Raw genomic sequence first — 19,097 nt, 5'->3', positions numbered from 1 at the left:
TAGGAATGAAAATGTGTAAATAAGTATTTCAGAAAAATGGATGGCTCTGGAATTTCTTTTTTGCATTCTGCTTTTAGTTTAACTATTGCCATTTTTGTGAGCATATGTGTTCTTTGCAATGCAGTAAAATGAATCTACATAACATGGGTTTCTTATACCATACCTGATAGCCTTGAATCATATATGCACTTCCTGTAATGATAATCCATAAAAGCAATCCAGAGATTCAAAAAGGAAGAAGACAGGATATAACAGTGAGAGATAGCATCATGAACATTGGGCAGATGACATTTAAATGCAAGCTGACCAAATTTAAACAGTTAATTCTCAGTATGCTTACTGATTTTTGTCTTCATCTCCCTCACACTCAGATATACAAAACAAGTGTACAGAATAAATGTAAAATGTGACACATTCTCACATACTGAGCTTGTCCATTCTTAGTATTGGTTTTAAGTTAATTTCCTTTCTCTGTCTATGCTGTCTGGTTTATGGTCATTCTCATATTAATTAAGATTTTCTAAATAACACTCCTATTTAAAAATTGTTTTAAATATTTTAAAACAATAAAATATTTTGCAGAGCAAAATTCATTGACCAAGTTTCTGATTGTTCTATAGATTTTGATTCCTTTGCATATTAATCTTTTCTAAATCTAATTGCTTTCATAATTTATATCATAGCCTGTCTACTGGCAATACATGGCATATATTGCCACTAGGCATGAATCGTAGCATAGCTCATTTTTCCTAAAAGTATTGCGCTACTTTCTTGTAAACAAATCTATTACTAAAGTTATAAAATGATAATCTATTGTTCTACTATGAACATTAATACACATTTCAACTAAAGAAAAATGCAATTATTTATAAATTTACAAAGTCATTTATAGAACTTTCTTGCTGTGATCCATACAAAAAAACACCTGCAAGATAGTTCAGTATATTAAGACCACAAAATACTTATTTGAACAATAGGCTTTATGTTCCATAAAGCCATGGATGAGGCCATGCATTTTACCCCATTAAGTTTTTTTATTTTTCTAGCTTTGTATGACACACTAAATCATAAATGTCCACATAGGCTGTGTTCACTCAACACATAAGGCTAAAATTGACCTGGCTAATTGGTATTCAATGTGTGGCCCTCCAAAGCCAGAGATTCAGTCTGATGACATAAAATAGTCAAAATAGACATAAAACTGCAAAAGGAGAACTTTTTTCAGTGATGTTTTGCTTCGGAAGTAAGTGGCTTAAACTGGTGCATACCTCATTGGAAATTGCCAAGTTTTCAGTGTAATAGAAAGATGCAGGAAAGTATAGCAAAAAAATAATAATGTTGGAGAGTAGTAGCCATTCCTCTAGAAGTTTCTGTACTGTAACCTCCTATGATTTACACTTGGGCTTTACATATTCCTCCCATTTAAAAATTGCACTGAACAGTGTCCCATTATTGATGATGTACCTAGGTGTTTCCCCCTCTCCAGATTTGTTCTGTGCAGATTGAGTAGCTGGGGTGGGAAGAAAGAAAGCCTTAGCAGCCAGTCCTTCCCTGACTTTGAATTATAGTGGTATACCCAGGAATTATGCTATCAGTCTGTCTGTTTAAATGCAAAGGGTGCTTTTCTTCAAGAGAAACCAATAATCCACTCCTGTCCGCAACAAAGAATGGATGAAATAGTGGAGTTCATATTCAACTTCATTTGAGAAGGAGGGGGGAGAGGAGCAATCAGCTGAATATCTCCATTACACCCTTCTTCCACAATTACCCCTCAAAGGTTGCAATTAGCATAAATTAACAAAATAGTCAGGTCAAAGCCAGATGGATTTTACTTCTTGCCTACTTATTTTAACCAAGATTTAGGGTGTTTTCCAGACTGGCATGTTAATTGGGGATTATGGGAGCCTTAATTCAACACAGTAGAAGTGCACATTTCCCTTTGCAATGACCTTTTCCAAAGACAAAATAATGTTAATTATCATAGTCTTCTCTTTGGTTTTTGGTTCCATCTACCATGGTTTCTTTCTGGATAAACTACCTAGGTTGAGTGTAAGAATCTTGACAATGACTCCTTGGCTGCTTAAATTCTATTTTTAGAAAAGGATGCTGGAAGACCTCAGGTGGTTATTTAACCTCTTAGGAATCAGGTATTAAGATTCTGTTCCTTCTTCTATTTCATATCAATTTTAAAAACTGTTGGGAGATTCAACTAGAGATTTGGTTTGAGGTACCTCCTCCTCCTCCTTCCAACCAATACTATATATGGGAATGGGTTGAAAAAAGCAAGCAGAAAAAGGTAATCCAGATAAGATGGATCACTAACTGAGTGATGTTTAACCTGTTTCAAATGGAGTTAGTCTAAGGAAGAAATGGGCAGACAACCTTACATTTGCCCAGGAAAAATTCTTTGGAATTTATGAGTAGATAGGTCTATCTCATAGACTTTTGGAATGTTGCCTGCCCATACCCATGGCAAACTGAACCATGATTTATTCTGCTTTGCTAGTTGTCAAGATTCTTATAACACACCACATCTATCTATATAGGATGGGTTCTTACCTGACAGACTAGTTCATGTTCAGAGCATCAGCAGTGCACAACTATTCTCTAGATTTCTGAAAAAGAGTTCTTGATTTTAATCTCTCTCAAGGATCATGACAAGAGAAACATCATTGTTTTCTTACTGCTGTTGCAACAATTTTGCTCAGGTTTCCTAGAACAGAAGGAGGTTTTAACCTCTTCATCCAAGTGATCTTGATTAGGTTTGCTGAAACGGTAACTTGTTCCCCACCATCCAGTTGTAGAGTGGAGAAAACATGGGTAGAATTCCTTGGGCTTTCTCAGCTATAGAGAAAACAGTTGGGGGCTGAATGGAGTTCAAGAGCTATTGCAGATCAGTCTATTCTAATGAATCAATTTTGTACTGTTGGGATTTGAAGTGCTTTTTATCTGCTTTAGGTATTTCCCACAGTACCAGTGATGGGTTGCCCCCGGTTCAGACCAGTTCCCAAGAAATGGTAGTAAAACCGGCAGGAGGCCCCGCCCACTGCCTTAGATGTCATCATCGGCGATCTGCACATGCACAAAAGCAAGGCATGCACACACACAAGCAAAGCAAACGCGCACATGTGATCCCGTTGCAAAATGGTAGTAAAGGTAAGTAAAACCCACCCCTGCACAGTACCTTTATGACACATTGTCCTGTTACTGAGAAGTAAGATAAAGGTAAATATTTCCCCTGTCCGGTCATTTCTGATCTAAAGGAAGGTGCTCATCTCTGTTTCTTAGCCAAGGGAGCCAGTGTTGTCTGAAGACATTTCTGTGATCATGCGGTCAACATAGCTATACCCTGAAGTGCACAGAATGCTGATACTTTCTCACCGAACTGGTACTTATTTATCTACTCACATTTGCATGCTTTCAAACTATTAGGTGGGGCGAGAAAAAAAGCTCACACTTAACACCATAAAAACTAAAGAACTTATAATTGACTTGAGGAGGAAGAGAGATGTACATTTACCATTGTACATAAATGGTGAGGAGGTGGAGAGGGTGGTAGTTTTAAATTTCTGGGCATTTATATCTCGAAGGATCTCTCATGGACTATGAATGCTAACATGCTTGTGAAGAAGGCACAGAAGAGGCTGTACTTCCTGAGAATGCTCAGGAAGATAAATCTATCTCGGCATCTACTTCTGTCCTACTACTGCAGCACCATTGAGAGTGTCCTGACATACGGCATTCTTGCATGGTATGGGAGCAGCTCTTTAGCGGACAAAAAAGCTCTACAGAGAATCATTAAAACTGCCCAGAATATCATCAGACTCCAGCTACCAGCCCTGGACGACATCTTCGAATCTTGCTGTTTGAGAAAGTTGCATAACATTCTCAGAGATCTTCCCATCCTGTTTATAATCTTGTTGGTCTGTTGCCTTCTGGCAGAAGATACAGAACAATTAAAACTCGGACCACCATCAGTGAGCTGTTGGACAGTATTACTTGGTCTGTTGTGTGGATGTTTGGGTGATTTAGGGTGAGGAATTTGTGGTGGGTGGGAGGGTGTTTGGGGATTGTTATGTGTGTTGGACCAGGTCTTTGGGTGTTAAGTGAATTTCGTTGTATGGGTATACTGTGTATACACATAAAATGACAATAAAGTTGTTGTTGTTGTTGTTGTTGTTGTTATTATTATTATTATTTCACAGGGCTTGGATCTTGAACCCCAGCTGTTAGCTTTCCAGCTGACAAGCTCGGCGTCTTTAACCATGGAGCCATTGCACCCCTTACCAAGAAGAAGTAGTTTCTAATTCAACAACATTGATTCAGGAGATGACCAGTCCGCAGATCTACTTTAAAATGTGGGTTAATCTTTGAAATCTTATAGTTAGGAAACAACCACCTTCTTTCATAACCACTCATAGAGACCTAACCAGATTTTCAGATACTTTGCTTGGAGTAAGAAAGATAAGTAACCCCCTGGAAGTAAGGTGGTCCATCAACTTAGTAAGATAAGTAACCATTAAGATATAAGATAAGTAATCACCTGCCATTGCCTTTCCTAGGAAGGACATCTTTGTGGCTTTGGAACATTAAAAACCTTTTTGTTCACCCAGGGCTTTAAATTAATTTCTGCAGTATGACCATTTAAAAAATTGACGTTTAAATATTATGGCTGAAATAGATTTTATTTTCTATGGCCCTATTTATTATGTTTTCAAAAGGTTTAAGTCTGTTGTTTTAGTATTTTTTATTGTCACATAGTGAAGTTTATTTTGGGGATAGCATACAAATATTGTTAAGTAAACAGTTCCTAAGGGGCCAAATAGGAACAGAAATGGACAATTTCAACTGCTTTAATAGTGTTAAGAAACAACTGGATTTAGGATGATAGAAGTAAAGAATATAATGGGGGGGGAGGAACACTTAGATTCTGGCACTTTGATTGACTTTTCCCTAACTGAGCCAAACTGAGCCATCTGGAAAAACATAGCAGAGGTAATTAATCCACATCAAAGCAGAGACACTTTACCTAATTCCTCTGTCTGGCAAATAGCAGGAAGGCCATCTTTTAAATAAAATAGAATGCTTCTTCCTTCAACTCCAGCCATCAAAATCCTGCTCTCAAGAGGTCTCCCTCACTCCCCTTCCCCTGGTTCATTGTCTATCAAAACAAATAAGTAGTATATTGTTACTCTTGGTATCTTGGAGTATAGGTCAAGTATATGAACTATATATGTTTGCCAATTTGGTCTAGTGGTTAAGGAACCAGGCAAGAAAGTTCTAATCCCTCCTTAGCTGGATGTCTTTAGGCCAGCTACTTTCTCTCAGCCCAATTCACCTCATAGGCTTGTTGTGGGGAAAATAAGACAAGGAAGGTGTGTTTGCTATGTTCTCCAACTTGAGTCATTTGTAAAAATAATAAAGGCAGGATATGTAAATAAACTAGGAAAAACATAATATAAGTAATCCTTGACTTATTACTTCAGTTGGAATATTGTCAAGCAAGGTGGTTGAAAAGTAAGTCACACCTAATTTTATGACATTATTTGCCATGGTTATGGCATGCTGCAGCTGTTAAGTAAATGACATGGTGAATCTACTTTCCCCCACTGACTTTGCTTGTCAGAAGTTAGCTGAAGAGGTCACAAGTGGAGATCATATGATCCCAGAACTCTTCAACTGTTCTAAATATGCCAGATGCCAAACGCCCAAATTTTGATCACATGACCCGGGGATGCTATAATGGTGATAAAAGAGAGGACACATTTTAAGTCACATTTTTCAGTGCTGTTGTAACCTTCAATGGTCATGAATGATTGTAACTTGAGGGCTACTTATAGAGCTGGGAACTGGTATAACTGGATCTAGGCTAGCCATTCCATCCATATCTAGGCTACCAAACTCCTAATGAGACTAGATGGCAGCAAAAGGGATTGTTTGGAATTTTGCAATCAAAGGCGGTATGCATAATGTAGGGTCATATAAAGGAACTCTCACCAAACCCTCAGTTCCTGGACATTTTTGGCCTCTGCTCCAACCTAACTATATTATTTAGTTGAGATTTCCCATCTGTGGGCTTTTTAGGGCTCATAAAGGGCCCCTTAGAAGACTTTGCGATAAACCTACCATAACTGGACTGAAAATATATGGGTGCATTCTACAGTGATATGAAAAAATCTACACATCCGTATTAAAATGCCAGCTTTTTGAGATGTAAAAAAAATCAGACCAAGATAAACCACTTCAGAATTTTTTCCACCTTTAATATAACATATAAGCTATATAATTCAATTGAAAACAAACTGAAATTTTTTAGAGAGGAAAAATAATAATAAAAAATCTTACAATGATGTGATTGCATAATGGTGCACACCTTTAAACTTGAATTTAACATTTTTATTGGGTTATAAGATAAAATAAGATACAAAATACAAAAGTAAATAGAAAAACAGTGGGGAGGGAGAGGAGGAAGGAAAGTGAGGGAGGATAAGAGAAAAAGAAACTGTTATGTTCTGGTGAAGAATGGAGGTGAGGCCAGAGTGATTTCTAACAGCTCTTTATTCAATACTGCCTGTGAGGCAACTATTGCTCCCTGGATGACACAGCTCCTTTTATAGGGAAGCTGATCAGCCCACAATCAATCGGGAGCTAGTATTTTCCCACTCTAATAGAGGACCAGTCTGAGAACTTCAACTGACAACTATATACAATACATAACAGAAACATTGACTTCTGACTCTCTCTGTTGCAGTAAAATAAGGCATTAACATCAAATCACAACTTTTTGTTTTTTCATAATAATATGAACAAGCCATTTCTATAAAGATCTATCAATTTAATCGGTAAAACCCAAAATCAAAGTTTCATTCTTTTCCACTTCAAGCACAAAGTTCAGAAGCAGTCTCCATGTGGAAATAGAAGTACTTATATTCTTTTCTTTAATCAAAATAGTCAATTTTGCCATTTCAGCCAACTCCATCAACTTCTGCAGCCATTCGTCCGTGTTAGGAATCAAAGTGTCCTTCCAGTTTTGTGCGGACAATAGTCTTGCTGCTGTCAACATATATAGTAACAAAGTTCCATTTTTTTCCTCCAGGTCTTTTTCCATTAGGCCCAAAAGGAAAAGTTCTGGTTTAATTTTTATCTCCATTTTCAGAATTTTCTGTATTAAAATATGAATCATATTCTAAAATTGTTTTGCTTTATCACATGTCCACCATAGATGGTAAAAAGTACTTTCTTTACTTTGACACTTCCAACATTCATTTGACATACCTTTATACATCTTAGATAACTGTCTGGTAGGCCCAAACCAACTCTTTCCTTAGCATCTTGCAGTAGCTTATATCTAATTCTTTGTTTTTTCCCTTGCCATATGAACTTAGAAATATCCTCCTTTATTGTTTAAATGGGTTGTCAGTTGCAAGTATTAGTAACATCTGAAATTTTAAAAAGCATATTTGGTAAAATATTCATCTTGATTACAGAGATTCCACCCAATAATCAGGGGTGAAATGCTCCCGGTTCATACCGGATCGCCCAATCCAGTAGCGATGGCGGCGGGTGGTTTGGAGAACTGGTAGCAAAAATCCCTGCACTCCCCGGACCCCATGCCCAGCTGAGCCATGCGATCATCAGAGGCTTCTTTTTTTACTTTTAAAAGCATTTTTTTCTGCAACCAGCCCCCACCAAGCCTCACTCACAGAACCGGTAGTAACAAATTTTACAATTCACCACTGCCAATGATGATAAGTGCAGTTTATCCCATCTTTGTAAATTCTGTTTAATTTCTGTCCAAAGAGACACATAATTGTTTTGAAACAATTTTATATTTGTATTTGTCAACATAGCTCCTAAGTATTTCATCTTTTTCTCAACCCTTGAACTTTTTGTTCAATATATCACTATCCTGAGAAGATATATTTTTGATCAGCATTGTTGTTTTCTGTTTATTTATTTTGAAGCCTGCCAGGGCTCCAAATTTATTCGATTTTAACAGAGCCATGTCACTTGGCACGCGCGGCGTCACCCATTCCTCTTCCAGGTTTCTGGCGTACGCATGCGCACTGGCCACCTAGTTTTCTGGTTACTGGTGCACATACACGTGTGACAATCATCTGGCCTTCACGTGTGCGGCAGTGCCAGAAACCGGAAGATCAGCCGGCCAGCTGATTGTTGTGCATGCATGCATGCCAGTAACCAGAAGACTAGCTGGCCGGTACACATGAGTGCACCAGAAACCAGAAGTTCATTTCCTGGCGCGCGCATGGCAACTGGGCAGCTCCTCTTAACACGTGTATGCACTGGCCATGCCGTCGATGCCCACATGCAACTGCAGGACATCCACCCTCTTGCCAGCCAGGAGCTCTGCCACCAGTCACTCCCCTGCGCCCGCCCACCTGCCTGCCTCACTGCCGCTGCCAGGAAAGGGCCCAAAGCTGCACTGCCCAGGATCTAAGAGAACTGCCGCAGGGGGAGGCCAGGCATGGCTGGCTGGGTGGCTGGATGCTGCCTGGACCACAAGGCTGACAGGAGGAGGAGGAGCTGCCACTGCCTCTTTGCTGGTGCGAATGGACTGCCACCATCCTCCTGCCAGCCTCGTGCTTCGGGCAGTGTCCAGCCAGCCAGCTATGCCAGCCATGCTGGATGCTGCCCAGAGCGTGAAACTGGCAGTAGGAAGAGGAGCCACTGGCTGCGGCAGCAGGCTATTTGCACTGGCAAAGGCTGGTGGAGGAGGCTTTCCAGGCCCAAAACGGGGCGCAGGGGGGTGGGGCACATGCGCAGGGGGCTGATGCACATTGCATTATGGGTGGCGACATGCGATGACAAAAAGGTTAGCCACACACACTGGTATAGTGTGTGTTTAGGCACACAAAAAGATACATTAGGTACTATATATATTGTATGTGTACGGACACACACCACATACACATACACACTAACAAGCTCTTCTAAAACTGTACACATTCTACTTCACTTAATGAGTTTGGAAAACACACCCAGAGTCTGCCACATATTTAACTATAATTTCTGTACATTAGAACATTACATAGATTTACTTCCGTAGCCTGCACATGACCATTAGAGCCAGGAGATATAATGGGCATTGCCAGGGAACTCTGGGCAACAAAGGGGTGTCAGCCAGCGGCAGCAACAGGCAACCAAAAGCACATGGTTGGGGCCTACCCAGACGCCCTCCCCCTCACCTTAATAAAGCTGATGCCCTCGGCATACTGGCAGAAGCACTGGCAACACGTTAAGGCTGTAGTTGCTGTCCATACCAGTTGGAGGACACGCAGCTGCGAGAGGAAGAGAGGCCGAGTGAATTGGACCCAGACACTTCCTGGCTCCCCTTGTCCCAGAAGCACCAACCTCGCAGTCTTCCCTCTCTGCTAGCGGACGCCCCCTTCTCCGTCTCCCTCCCTGCTGCCAGGTGATACCATGTTCCCTGCCGCCATCACTGCTGTTCCAGAGAGTGGGGGGCGGTTGGGAGGCCAGGCACTCCCACAACTAGACCGGGTGGGTAGGATATGATCCTTCAATGTTTGGAGTTTTAAAAGAATCATATATGTTCTCTAGGGATAATGAGGAAGGGGAATTGCTTAAACTATATTTCTTAAAAATAATTTATTTTTAATAAATATAGTTCAAGCAAATGAATACATTTGAAAGTTTAGTAATATGTAAGAAGCTAAGCAGTCCTACTAGACTGGAAGGGTCCATTTAGTGCCACATTTGGGGTCACTAAATGGATAGCAATAGCAATAGCACTTAGACTTATATACCACTTCATAGTGCTTTTACAGCCCTGGGTATACAGGCTATACCCTGAGAAGAAAAAATAGTTTTGCTAGATTGAATCAGAAAGCAGCTGCAAGTGCAAGGCTGGGACTTTCCAGGCATTATCACAATTCTGCCTCACTTATTAAGACAGGAGAATCCTTTATTTTGCATTTTAAAATACGTTTCTTTAGCACTTGCAATATTCATGCAAAGCTTTTTAAAAGTTCTTAACAAGGTGGAAGATCCACCTGAAGCATAGAAGGAGAGGACTGAACAGACATTCAGGCAGAATTCAAATGCTGGTATGCACACCTGTCATTTCCATCAAGGCCAGGCACAGCAGTTGGGTGAACAATCTTGAGTTGACATTATATCTGCCTTTATCCTTTATGCATTATGGATTCCTATATTCCAGGGAAAACTAGTCACAGGTTTGCTTCATTCATCTTCCCAGAAAATCCTGATCAGCCTTGTTGGATAGAGGTTAACCAAGCTGACTTGATAAGATGGACTTTCTGCTTACCCAGTTTTTAAAAATTAAAATCCTTACTAACCATTGTTGGGTCCCTGTCTGACTTTACAAAAAAATATTGCAGTGCCCCTTAAAGACATATTGAAGCCTCATGAAGCCAGAGGCTTGCAGAATTGAGGCTTTATTGAGGAGGTAAGAGTCAGGCATGGCAGCTGCTCTACTCGTAGAAGCCTGTCTTGATAGGAGTTGAAACTGAAGCCTGGTTAGGAATACAGTTGTTCACCAACCCCTCCTTTATGCTATTTCATTAAACAGAACTGGTTGACTCTTTGCAACTGTGAGTCATTTAAAGAAGGCTTTTTTGTCTGCACGACTGGACAGCCTTCCCGTCTGCCGCAAAGGAATTTCATATTCCATCCCCCCCCCTCTAAATAGCTCTAGGTCTGTAACAGTTTATTGCAGGGAACAACCCCCACACTCTTGTCTTTTCAATGGGGGCGGGAAGAGGAGAGGAATCCACCCTGCACAGATCAAACCTCTTTGCTCTCATTCCCTGGCAGCTGGGATTCTTAATGTGTTAAGCAGGCCTCTGCTTCACTGGGGGAGAAATCTCCATTTCAAAGCCTGTATGTCAACTTTAAGTGGGAATGCAAAAATGTCCTATGCAACATACTTTGGGGAGGAGGGAAGGATATGAGTCAGAGATCGATTCATTTTTTTTAAGTTAAATTGATTTTTTTAAAAAAAAATCATGCTAGCTTGCAAAAGGGTAACAAAAGTTTATTTCCCTTCCCCCACCCTTCTTAATTAGCGCTGCAAACAAAAAGGGGGCAAGGGAGCCAAAAGAGGATGGGGTTGAAAAAGTCGAACTGACCTGGAAAGAGGGTAAACATGAAGGAGCTGGAGGGGAGGGACAGGAGAGAGAAAGAAATGAACTTTAGATATTTGTTAAAATACACACATATGTGGAAAAGCGCTTGCCTGACATAAGCCATTCTGACATGAGATGGTCTTTCTTTTCCATAGGCTTCTAAAACCAGAAGGATTAAATTAAGAACAAAAGGGGGGAGATAAACCCATGGCCCCAACATTCCTTGGCACAGGGAGCCCACTCTCAGCTCTCCTCTGGTCCACGTTGCAATGTTCTGTCCAGAGGACACAGAAAGGGGGAGGGGGTTTACTAAAAGTTTGGGTGTAGTCCCTGCTTGTGTGGGGCAAGCAGCTGAAAAACCTTTGCCAAAAAGGGGACTAATGAGAACCATCTGTTGATGATTTTGCAGGGTTCATAAGACAGGTTTATAGGAAATGCTGGAAAAAAAAGAACCATGTAGATATAATCGGCTATTTTAAAAAATGGAAAAAGCACGATAACAGAACTTAGAGCTTAATCCTTTTGCACAGCCACTGATGCCATCTAAATTAGGTTTTAATATGAATTTTAATATAAGCTAGCTAGGAAAAAACAAAACAAAACTGGATCTTGATAAATTAATGGGGAGCGAAAAATGTCCCTGTCTCATACCTATAGGAGGGGGGGGGGAAAGGGAGGGGGAGGGGGAAGAGACATTTGTAGTTGAAAGCTTTGGACAAAATGTTGTTCTTGAATTCAGAAGCTCTACTGGAATCTGTGGAAAACACCTCTAATTTACAACCTCTTGTCACCAGATGCTTTGGAAAAACCCAGTATTATGGTAGAAGGCAAAACACTGTAACTGGAAATAATAGAGATATTGACATGCTTCATTGCATAGTAGGCAACACTCAAGTACAAACCATATGAGTGTTGTGTTACACAATAACGGTTTTTTTAGAAATAAAACCAGATAGAATGTGTGTGGGGGTTTTTTTGTCCTAGGTGGACATATGTTTATAGCATTCCAGAATCCATCTGGTTCACTTTAGTCACCCTTTGATTTGGGGCTTTAAACCACACTCTTTTCTCTGATGAAGAGAAAGACTGTGTGTGTGTGTGTGTGTGTGTGTGTGTGTGTGTGTGTGTGCAAGCAGTGTGAAGAAGAAAAATAGAGGTTTCCATTTCCATCTCATTTTAAAATGCAAGATTCAAAATCGGAAGCCTTTCTTACTTCCTCCCTCTGCTTACCCCTAGTATTATAAATCCCATTTTGCATTATTGTTTCCTCACCCAACCAAATTGTTTCCTTTATGATCCTTTTGATGGAAAAGGAGTAGGAAATTGTTTATTTCTTTTCAAAGTTTTAAAACTTCACACTAAATGACACAAGAAAGCAACCAATACCATTAGCAACACAAAAGCAGTCTTAAGAATGACAATTTGCCAAGGGCAGGAGGAAGGAGAGGCCATCAGAGTCTGCCACAGGGGGAAAAATTTGAAATTTAATAGAAGTTTTTCAAAAAGATTTGTGCAACAATAGGTTTCCTTTTTTCTCTTAACTTCTTCCATGTATCCTTTAGCATCCTGTTCCATCTTTAAACTCATTGCAAAGAGTGGTTATCATGCTAGAGAAATGGATGGAATTTGCTAGCAAACTTCTAGGTAGGATTGGAGCGGCTTCAGTAAAGCCTTTTAGAAACTTTAACTCAAAAAATGGTACTTTGTCTTTCTTTATAAATAATTCCAGCTGATTCCAATCCCACCCCAATTCAAATTCAAATATTCTGAAAAATTTAAAAAGTGAACTGGTAGAAATATATTATTTAGAATACTGATCATTTTTCAAATGAAAACACTAATTTTTAGAAAACATTTCTTCTGCTATAATAATTTTGAGAGCAATTCTTAATTCTGATAAAAAATGCTCAGGATCCAATTGTTAAGATTTCAACGAAATGATACAGGCTTGCCAAAATGATACAGGCGTGCCAAAATTCTCAACGTACTGGGAGTAAAAAGAGAAAAAAATTACAGCAGCCATATCTTTTCACAGCTTGCATAACTGATGCAAAATGCATACGTGTGCAGTCATCATATGCAAAGACTCAAAAAAGAATTTTACCATTTTTGTTTCTAATACTTTTTTCATAAAATATGGTAAGAAATTAATCTATCTGCAGTGATTTCCATGGAAACCTTAGACTGAGATTGTTCCTAAATGTTGTCGGAAATCAATTCCAAATCGGAGACGTTTGATTTAGAAAAAAAATGGTTTAGATTTAATGCTTTTTCATTGAATATATTGCTTTTTTGTTATTACAGTTGTTTTATTGAATAATAAATTGTTATTTTCCTGTAAGAGGCATTTAGAGAAGTTACCCAAACATCTATGAAATTTCTTAAGAGTTATAATAGAAGTTGAGAAAAGTCTACATCCTCAAAAGAAGAAAATTGTAGAAGACAGAAATGTAGGGTTTTTTTCTCCTATATTGGGAAAAACTTGTAAAATAAGGTTCCTACGCTTCTCAAAAGACAGTATTTTTCAATTGAAAGAGATAAATTCCCTTTAAACTTTCTAAAATGCCACTAAGCATGTCCCAATAGCTTTTTAAAAAAAAGCTTTTTTAAGATCCTTCTCTTCAAGCAAATGGATATTGTGCTGTGAAATATCAATTGCAGGTTTTAGTTACTTTCTAGAAGCTAAGTGGATAGCTCACCAATAAATTGTTTTGGAGACGGCCGCTGCTGCTTTTGAAAAATACTCAAACTGAATTTGCAAAGAACAAGTTTGTTTAATAAAGGAAATGTCATTTTTAAAAAGCTACCTTTTGTACAAAACATCTAGGAAAAAATAGAAACATACAAATGTAACAGAAAAAGAATTCTGTGGCTTAAGGCAAGAAAAACTTTCTTGGAGGTCATAATTCTCTAAAAGAAATAAACATAAGAAAATCTGCACAGCTAAGGCCCAAATTTCAGCAAAGGCGAGAAGGCTCAGCCATCTTCCCCAAACCCACCCCCAAATATATTTTCAGAAAGAACATCGCTTGCCAAACTTTCAATCTGGAAAAGAAAAAATGAGATGGAAGAAGTACTCCTGGAAATATATCAAAAACTGTAGCATGCAAAAGGGAGTTGATGGAAGATGTTTAAGGTGGGTTGGGTGCTAGGAGTGATACAAAACCTGGCTCTCATGAAAAGCTTAGGAAAAAATAGCCTATTAAGGGCCAACCCAAACAGCACATACTCCTGGCTCCAGAGAGAGAGGAAAGCAAAGGAAAAAGGGGGAAAAATAGAGTTCAAAGAAAAGAAGATGAAAAAATAGTTTTTCTTTCTTTGACCTCTCCATACTTTTTCTGAAAAATAAAGTCCTTGCTGCTGTTCTCTTACTTGTTTTTAAATAGAAATATATAATTAAATTTACAAATGCTATTTACAATTTTAATTACAAAAAGACACCCTTTAATAGTTAATTAAAAACCTAAAGCAAAGAAGTTTAGAACTTGTTTTAATTAAAATGAGAGAGTTTTAAATACTTGGAGTTTTTCTCCTTTGTTTTTCTTTTTTTCCTCTCCGATTGTCAGAGGAGTTTTCAGCTTTATGTAGTAAAAAAGCCCCACTCCCCAAATTGCAGGGAGGTTTTCCAAAGAACATCTCCCCATACATACAAACAGAATCAGCTCAAGGAAGGAGATGCAGGCAGATCTGGTATTTTCTTGAAATTCTGGAGCTGGCAATCTGCTTTCTCCATTATCTCTTCTCAAACAGTAGTCTCCCCATGTTTGCTGTTAGTTAGCCTGGTATAAAACTTCCTCCAGGAATGAAGGGTTTTCCCAGACCAGATCCAGAAACCTGAAGTGATGCCCACAATCAGCGTCATGAGATACTTGATCATGTAGACAGTGAAGTCAGGGGTCATGCGTGGGGTGTATTGAAGTGGACAGGGAATGGCCAAACTTTTACAGTTTTGGCTAATCCAGCTCCGCTCCCAGTGCTCACGGAAGGCCTGTTCATAGAAGTAGCAAGCAATAACAATGGTGGCTGGCACTGTATAGAGGACACTGAAGACCCCAATGCGCACCATGAGACGCTCCAGCTTCTCTGTTTTGGTGCCCCCATGTTTCATGATGGTACGGATACGGAAAAGTGACACAAAGCCTGCTAAAAGAAATGAGGTGCCTATAAAGAGATAGACAAAGAGGGGAGCTAAAACAAAGCCCCGAAGTGGGTCTATGTTGTTAAGCCCCACAAAACAGACACCACTGAGGAGATCACCATCAATTTGCCCCATGGCCAGGATGGTAATCGTTTTGACAGCAGGCACAGCCCAGGCTGCCAAGTGAAAATATTGTGAGTTGGCTTCAATGGCTTCATGTCCCCACTTCATGCCAGCTGCAAGAAACCAAGTGAGGGACAAGATGACCCACCAGATGGAGCTGGCCATGCTGAAGAAGTACAGCATCATGAAAAGTATGGTGCAGCCTTCCTTTTTGGTACCCTGCACCACTGTCCGATAGCCATCATCTTGGAAACGTTCATTGCACACCACCCGTTCCTCCAATACAAATCCTGCAATATAGGCTACAGAGACCATGGTGTAACAGCCAGAGAGGAAGATGATGGGTCTTTCTGGGTAGCGAAAGCGCTGCATGTCCACCAGATAGGTAGTGACAGTAAAGAAAGTAGAGGCACAACACAAAACAGACCAGATGAGAATCCAGATGCGTGCAAAATGAATCTCCTCTTGATTGAAGAACATGTGCCCATCATTCTTGGTGGGTTCACATGGTGCTGCGCAGTCTTTCTCTCCAAGAAACTTGTAGTTGAGGTAGCTCGGCACTTTAAGAACTCGTGGGCAGTGGAAAGGGTGGTCCAGAGTGGCATAACGTGGTGGCCCAGCAGTACCCTGTCCAGCAATTGGAGTGGCACTTGTAATCAATGCTGGAGAGCCACCTTCCTCTGAATGGTTCTGCCCTACACAGATCTGCTCTGCTCCATGGCGGGGAAAGTTCTCACAGCGCAGTCGTTCTGGCCACTGGAAGCCAAATTTATTCATGAGAGCTTCACAGCCTTGACGTGCCCTCTCACAAATGGATCGGCAAGGTGGAATGGCTTGCTCCAAGACAGTGCACACAGGGGCATACATAGAGCAAAGGAAGAATTTGAGCTCCGGGGAGCACTGGACCTTCACCAAAGGGTAGAACTGATGGACCTCCAAGCCAGCATCCTCTTGGCTGGTATGTCCCAGCAAATTGGGCATGATCGTCTGGTTGTATGCAATGTCAGTGCACAACGGAATGGAAATAGGCTGGCAGAAGCCATGGTCGGGGATAGAAATGCCCTTCTCTCCGTGGAACTGGGCCCAGCAGGATCCCAAGAGCAACGGCAGCAGCAGGCAACGGGCCAAGGACGCGTCGGCAAGGCGCATGGTGGTTTGCTCCCCGTCAGCTCTTACGGATACCCGAGCGCTTTTGTCTCCTCCCCAGGACGAGCTGGGATCTGTCACTTGCTTCGGGGACCCTAGTCCTGGCAAAACTTTTTGGGATCAGCCTCGGAGAGCTGACGGAGGCAAAACTCCACTCACCCAGCGGGAACTCTTCCTCGCCGCGCGTCTCTCCAAGCGCCTTTCGCTTCCCTTTGTGTCTTCCCTCCCCAATTAGTCTGTTTCAAAGGAGGGCCCCCGGGCTGAGTTGCGCTTCGCCCAGCCTTCTCCTCTTTCTCCTCCCAACTTAATCAATTCCAGGCCAGCCCCTTCTCTCCTTGCCTCCTCCCGCCCGGCCGCTTGCATCTCCATCAAAGAGATGCCTAAACCCCTTCCCAAAATTTATTGTCGCCCAATCAGATTCAAATGCAGGGACCAGCCCTCGTCCCCTCCTTCCTTCCTGGGATTGGTCAGCCACCTCGGGGTGGGGTGGGGGAGGAATAACGAGAGCACGAACCGAAAGCCAGATTTCTTTCTGCCCGGGTGTCCTGTGGCTGTTTTAAAGGAGAAATAATTTACCTTGGATTAACATTATTCACCTCCAGTCATAATTAAATTATTAGCAGGCAGATTACCTTGGTTGTGAGGCAAACTCAGCTCCCTCCCCCTTCCCAAATTATAATAAATAACGTGTAAAGGCAGTTATGTCTTCCTTCTGAAAACAATTTCCAACCAAAGCACACACACACCAAAAAAAAAAAAAAACCCCTGCCTGGAACACACACTAATACGTTTCACAGGTTTTCCCCCACCCTCCTATTGCCTGTGTTTCTTTTGTTTTTTAAACTAGTGAACTCCCTGGTATTTTGTTTGGGGAAGGCCTCTGTTACACAATAGATTAGTTGTTACTATCTAGGTAGAAAGATTATTTCTTCTCCCCCATATCTTTGCGGCTAGTATAATGAGAGAGGGGGGAGGGAGAATGTTCTGCTATCATTGCTCTTCAATAAACAAAACTACATGTGTGGCAGGCTTAGAGGCCTTTCTATCTGTATTATTTTCTTATATAACAACCTGAGGTTTTAAAAATTAGTTCCTTCAGATTAAACAATATTAGCCTCTGTGTTGAGAATGGAGGAGGGTAGATAATCATCCATCTCCTGTTGAAAACATTTGTCCATCCCTGTTTTAGGCTTATTGTTTCATGGGTTAACATTCCTCATCATTAGGAAAATAGCATTCATCTTGAATTTTCTTTCTTTTAATTTTTATTGTCTTTGTCCTGTTTTGTGGTTTTAAACAAAAACATGTCCACCCCATTAACAACCTTCTAGATATTGATACATAGCTAGCCTATTTCTTTTCGGTCTTCTGGTTTGCAAACTAGATATGTCCAATTCCTTTCTTCACTTTCATAGAGGATGGCTTTCCATTCCAACTCCCTTTCTTTTTTGGCAGCTCTCCCCTGAATCAATTCCTGATTCATTGTGCCCCTTTTAAAATGCAATGTCCAGAAGTGGACATGGGACTTCAGGTGTGGTCTAACAAAACAGACTACAATTGACGTTACCTCCCATGATTTGAACGCAATACTGCTGCTAATACAGATTATAATTAGTCTGACGACAGTCAAGTATTTTGACTTAATATAGACCTTTATAGCAAATGCTCCAACACTGTAGAGAGCATCCAAATACCAAATGCCCCTGATGCCAAGTACAACTGCAGCCTAGCTCGGCAGCATCTCAAAAGTTATTTCAAACTCAAAAAAAAGGGGGGGGGGATATACTCTTAACCAGAGTAGTACCACGGATACTAATTGTGCTAATTGCCAAAACTGCAATATGGACTATGACTATGAGTGGGATGGGAATAGTAAGCAAGCCTTGGACTGGAAATGCAAAGAGGGCTGCATTAGATAACCCTTAGTAAGAGAGGGAAAGTGGAAGCTAGATTGGAAAGTATTTAGGAGCAATGTTAGGCAGAGTAACTTGCATTTCAGTGCTGTGCTAGGACTAACCATCTAACCATAAGTCAGTTGAAAACTATACTATGCCACATGAAATTCGCTGCCTCTATTACATCTCTTCTGATTTGGTAAGCAATTGGCTAATTTCTCAGCATTATTGTCACTGGACTATATACCAATAAAGAAGAATATTTTGAAGTCAGGGTTGAAATGAAGGGTGCTCTCTGAGTGTGGTTGTTTTCTTGCAGACGGTGCTAGCACTAATGATGTTATCCAGTTTGGGTAATGAAAAGTCTGTAAGAAAACAACCAAGCTCAGAGAGCACCAAGGACTACTCACTGGACTACATCTCGAATATTTGGTGGTGAATATTTTTTAATATTTTTTCACATACTTGGATGTTATCTTCATGTAATTAAGGATACCTTAAACCTATTGTGATCACTGGGGACAAGATCAAGGGGATAATCAAGGTTAATACTAAGTGTGGAAGATCAATGAGTGCCTGCCCAAACCCAGGTTCTTCTCTGGAACAGAAATAGCACTATATGCAACCTATGTTCCACAAAGTACAAGACTTCCTTATCCTTCTTGTCAT

General features: G+C 40.5%; 1 protein-coding gene across 1 annotated transcript; it reads right to left on the bottom strand.

Annotated features, from left to right (window-relative positions):
- Positions 1-13,880: 13,880 nt before the first annotated feature.
- Positions 13,881-16,950, bottom strand: FZD2 (frizzled class receptor 2). Its single transcript, XM_087892218.1, has one exon. It carries the CDS (start codon positions 16,534-16,536, stop codon positions 14,869-14,871), a length of 1,668 nt encoding a protein of 555 aa, XP_087748344.1. The 5' UTR covers positions 16,537-16,950; the 3' UTR covers positions 13,881-14,868.
- Between the last annotated feature and the right edge of the window lie 2,147 nt (positions 16,951-19,097).

This window comes from Pantherophis guttatus, chromosome 4 (genome assembly GCF_059756535.1).
Source record: "Pantherophis guttatus breed Tessera chromosome 4, ASM5975653v1, whole genome shotgun sequence".
NCBI lineage: Eukaryota > Metazoa > Chordata > Lepidosauria > Squamata > Colubridae > Pantherophis > Pantherophis guttatus.
Note: the sequence above shows the minus strand (reverse complement) of the source record. Positions and strands in the feature narration are given on the sequence as shown.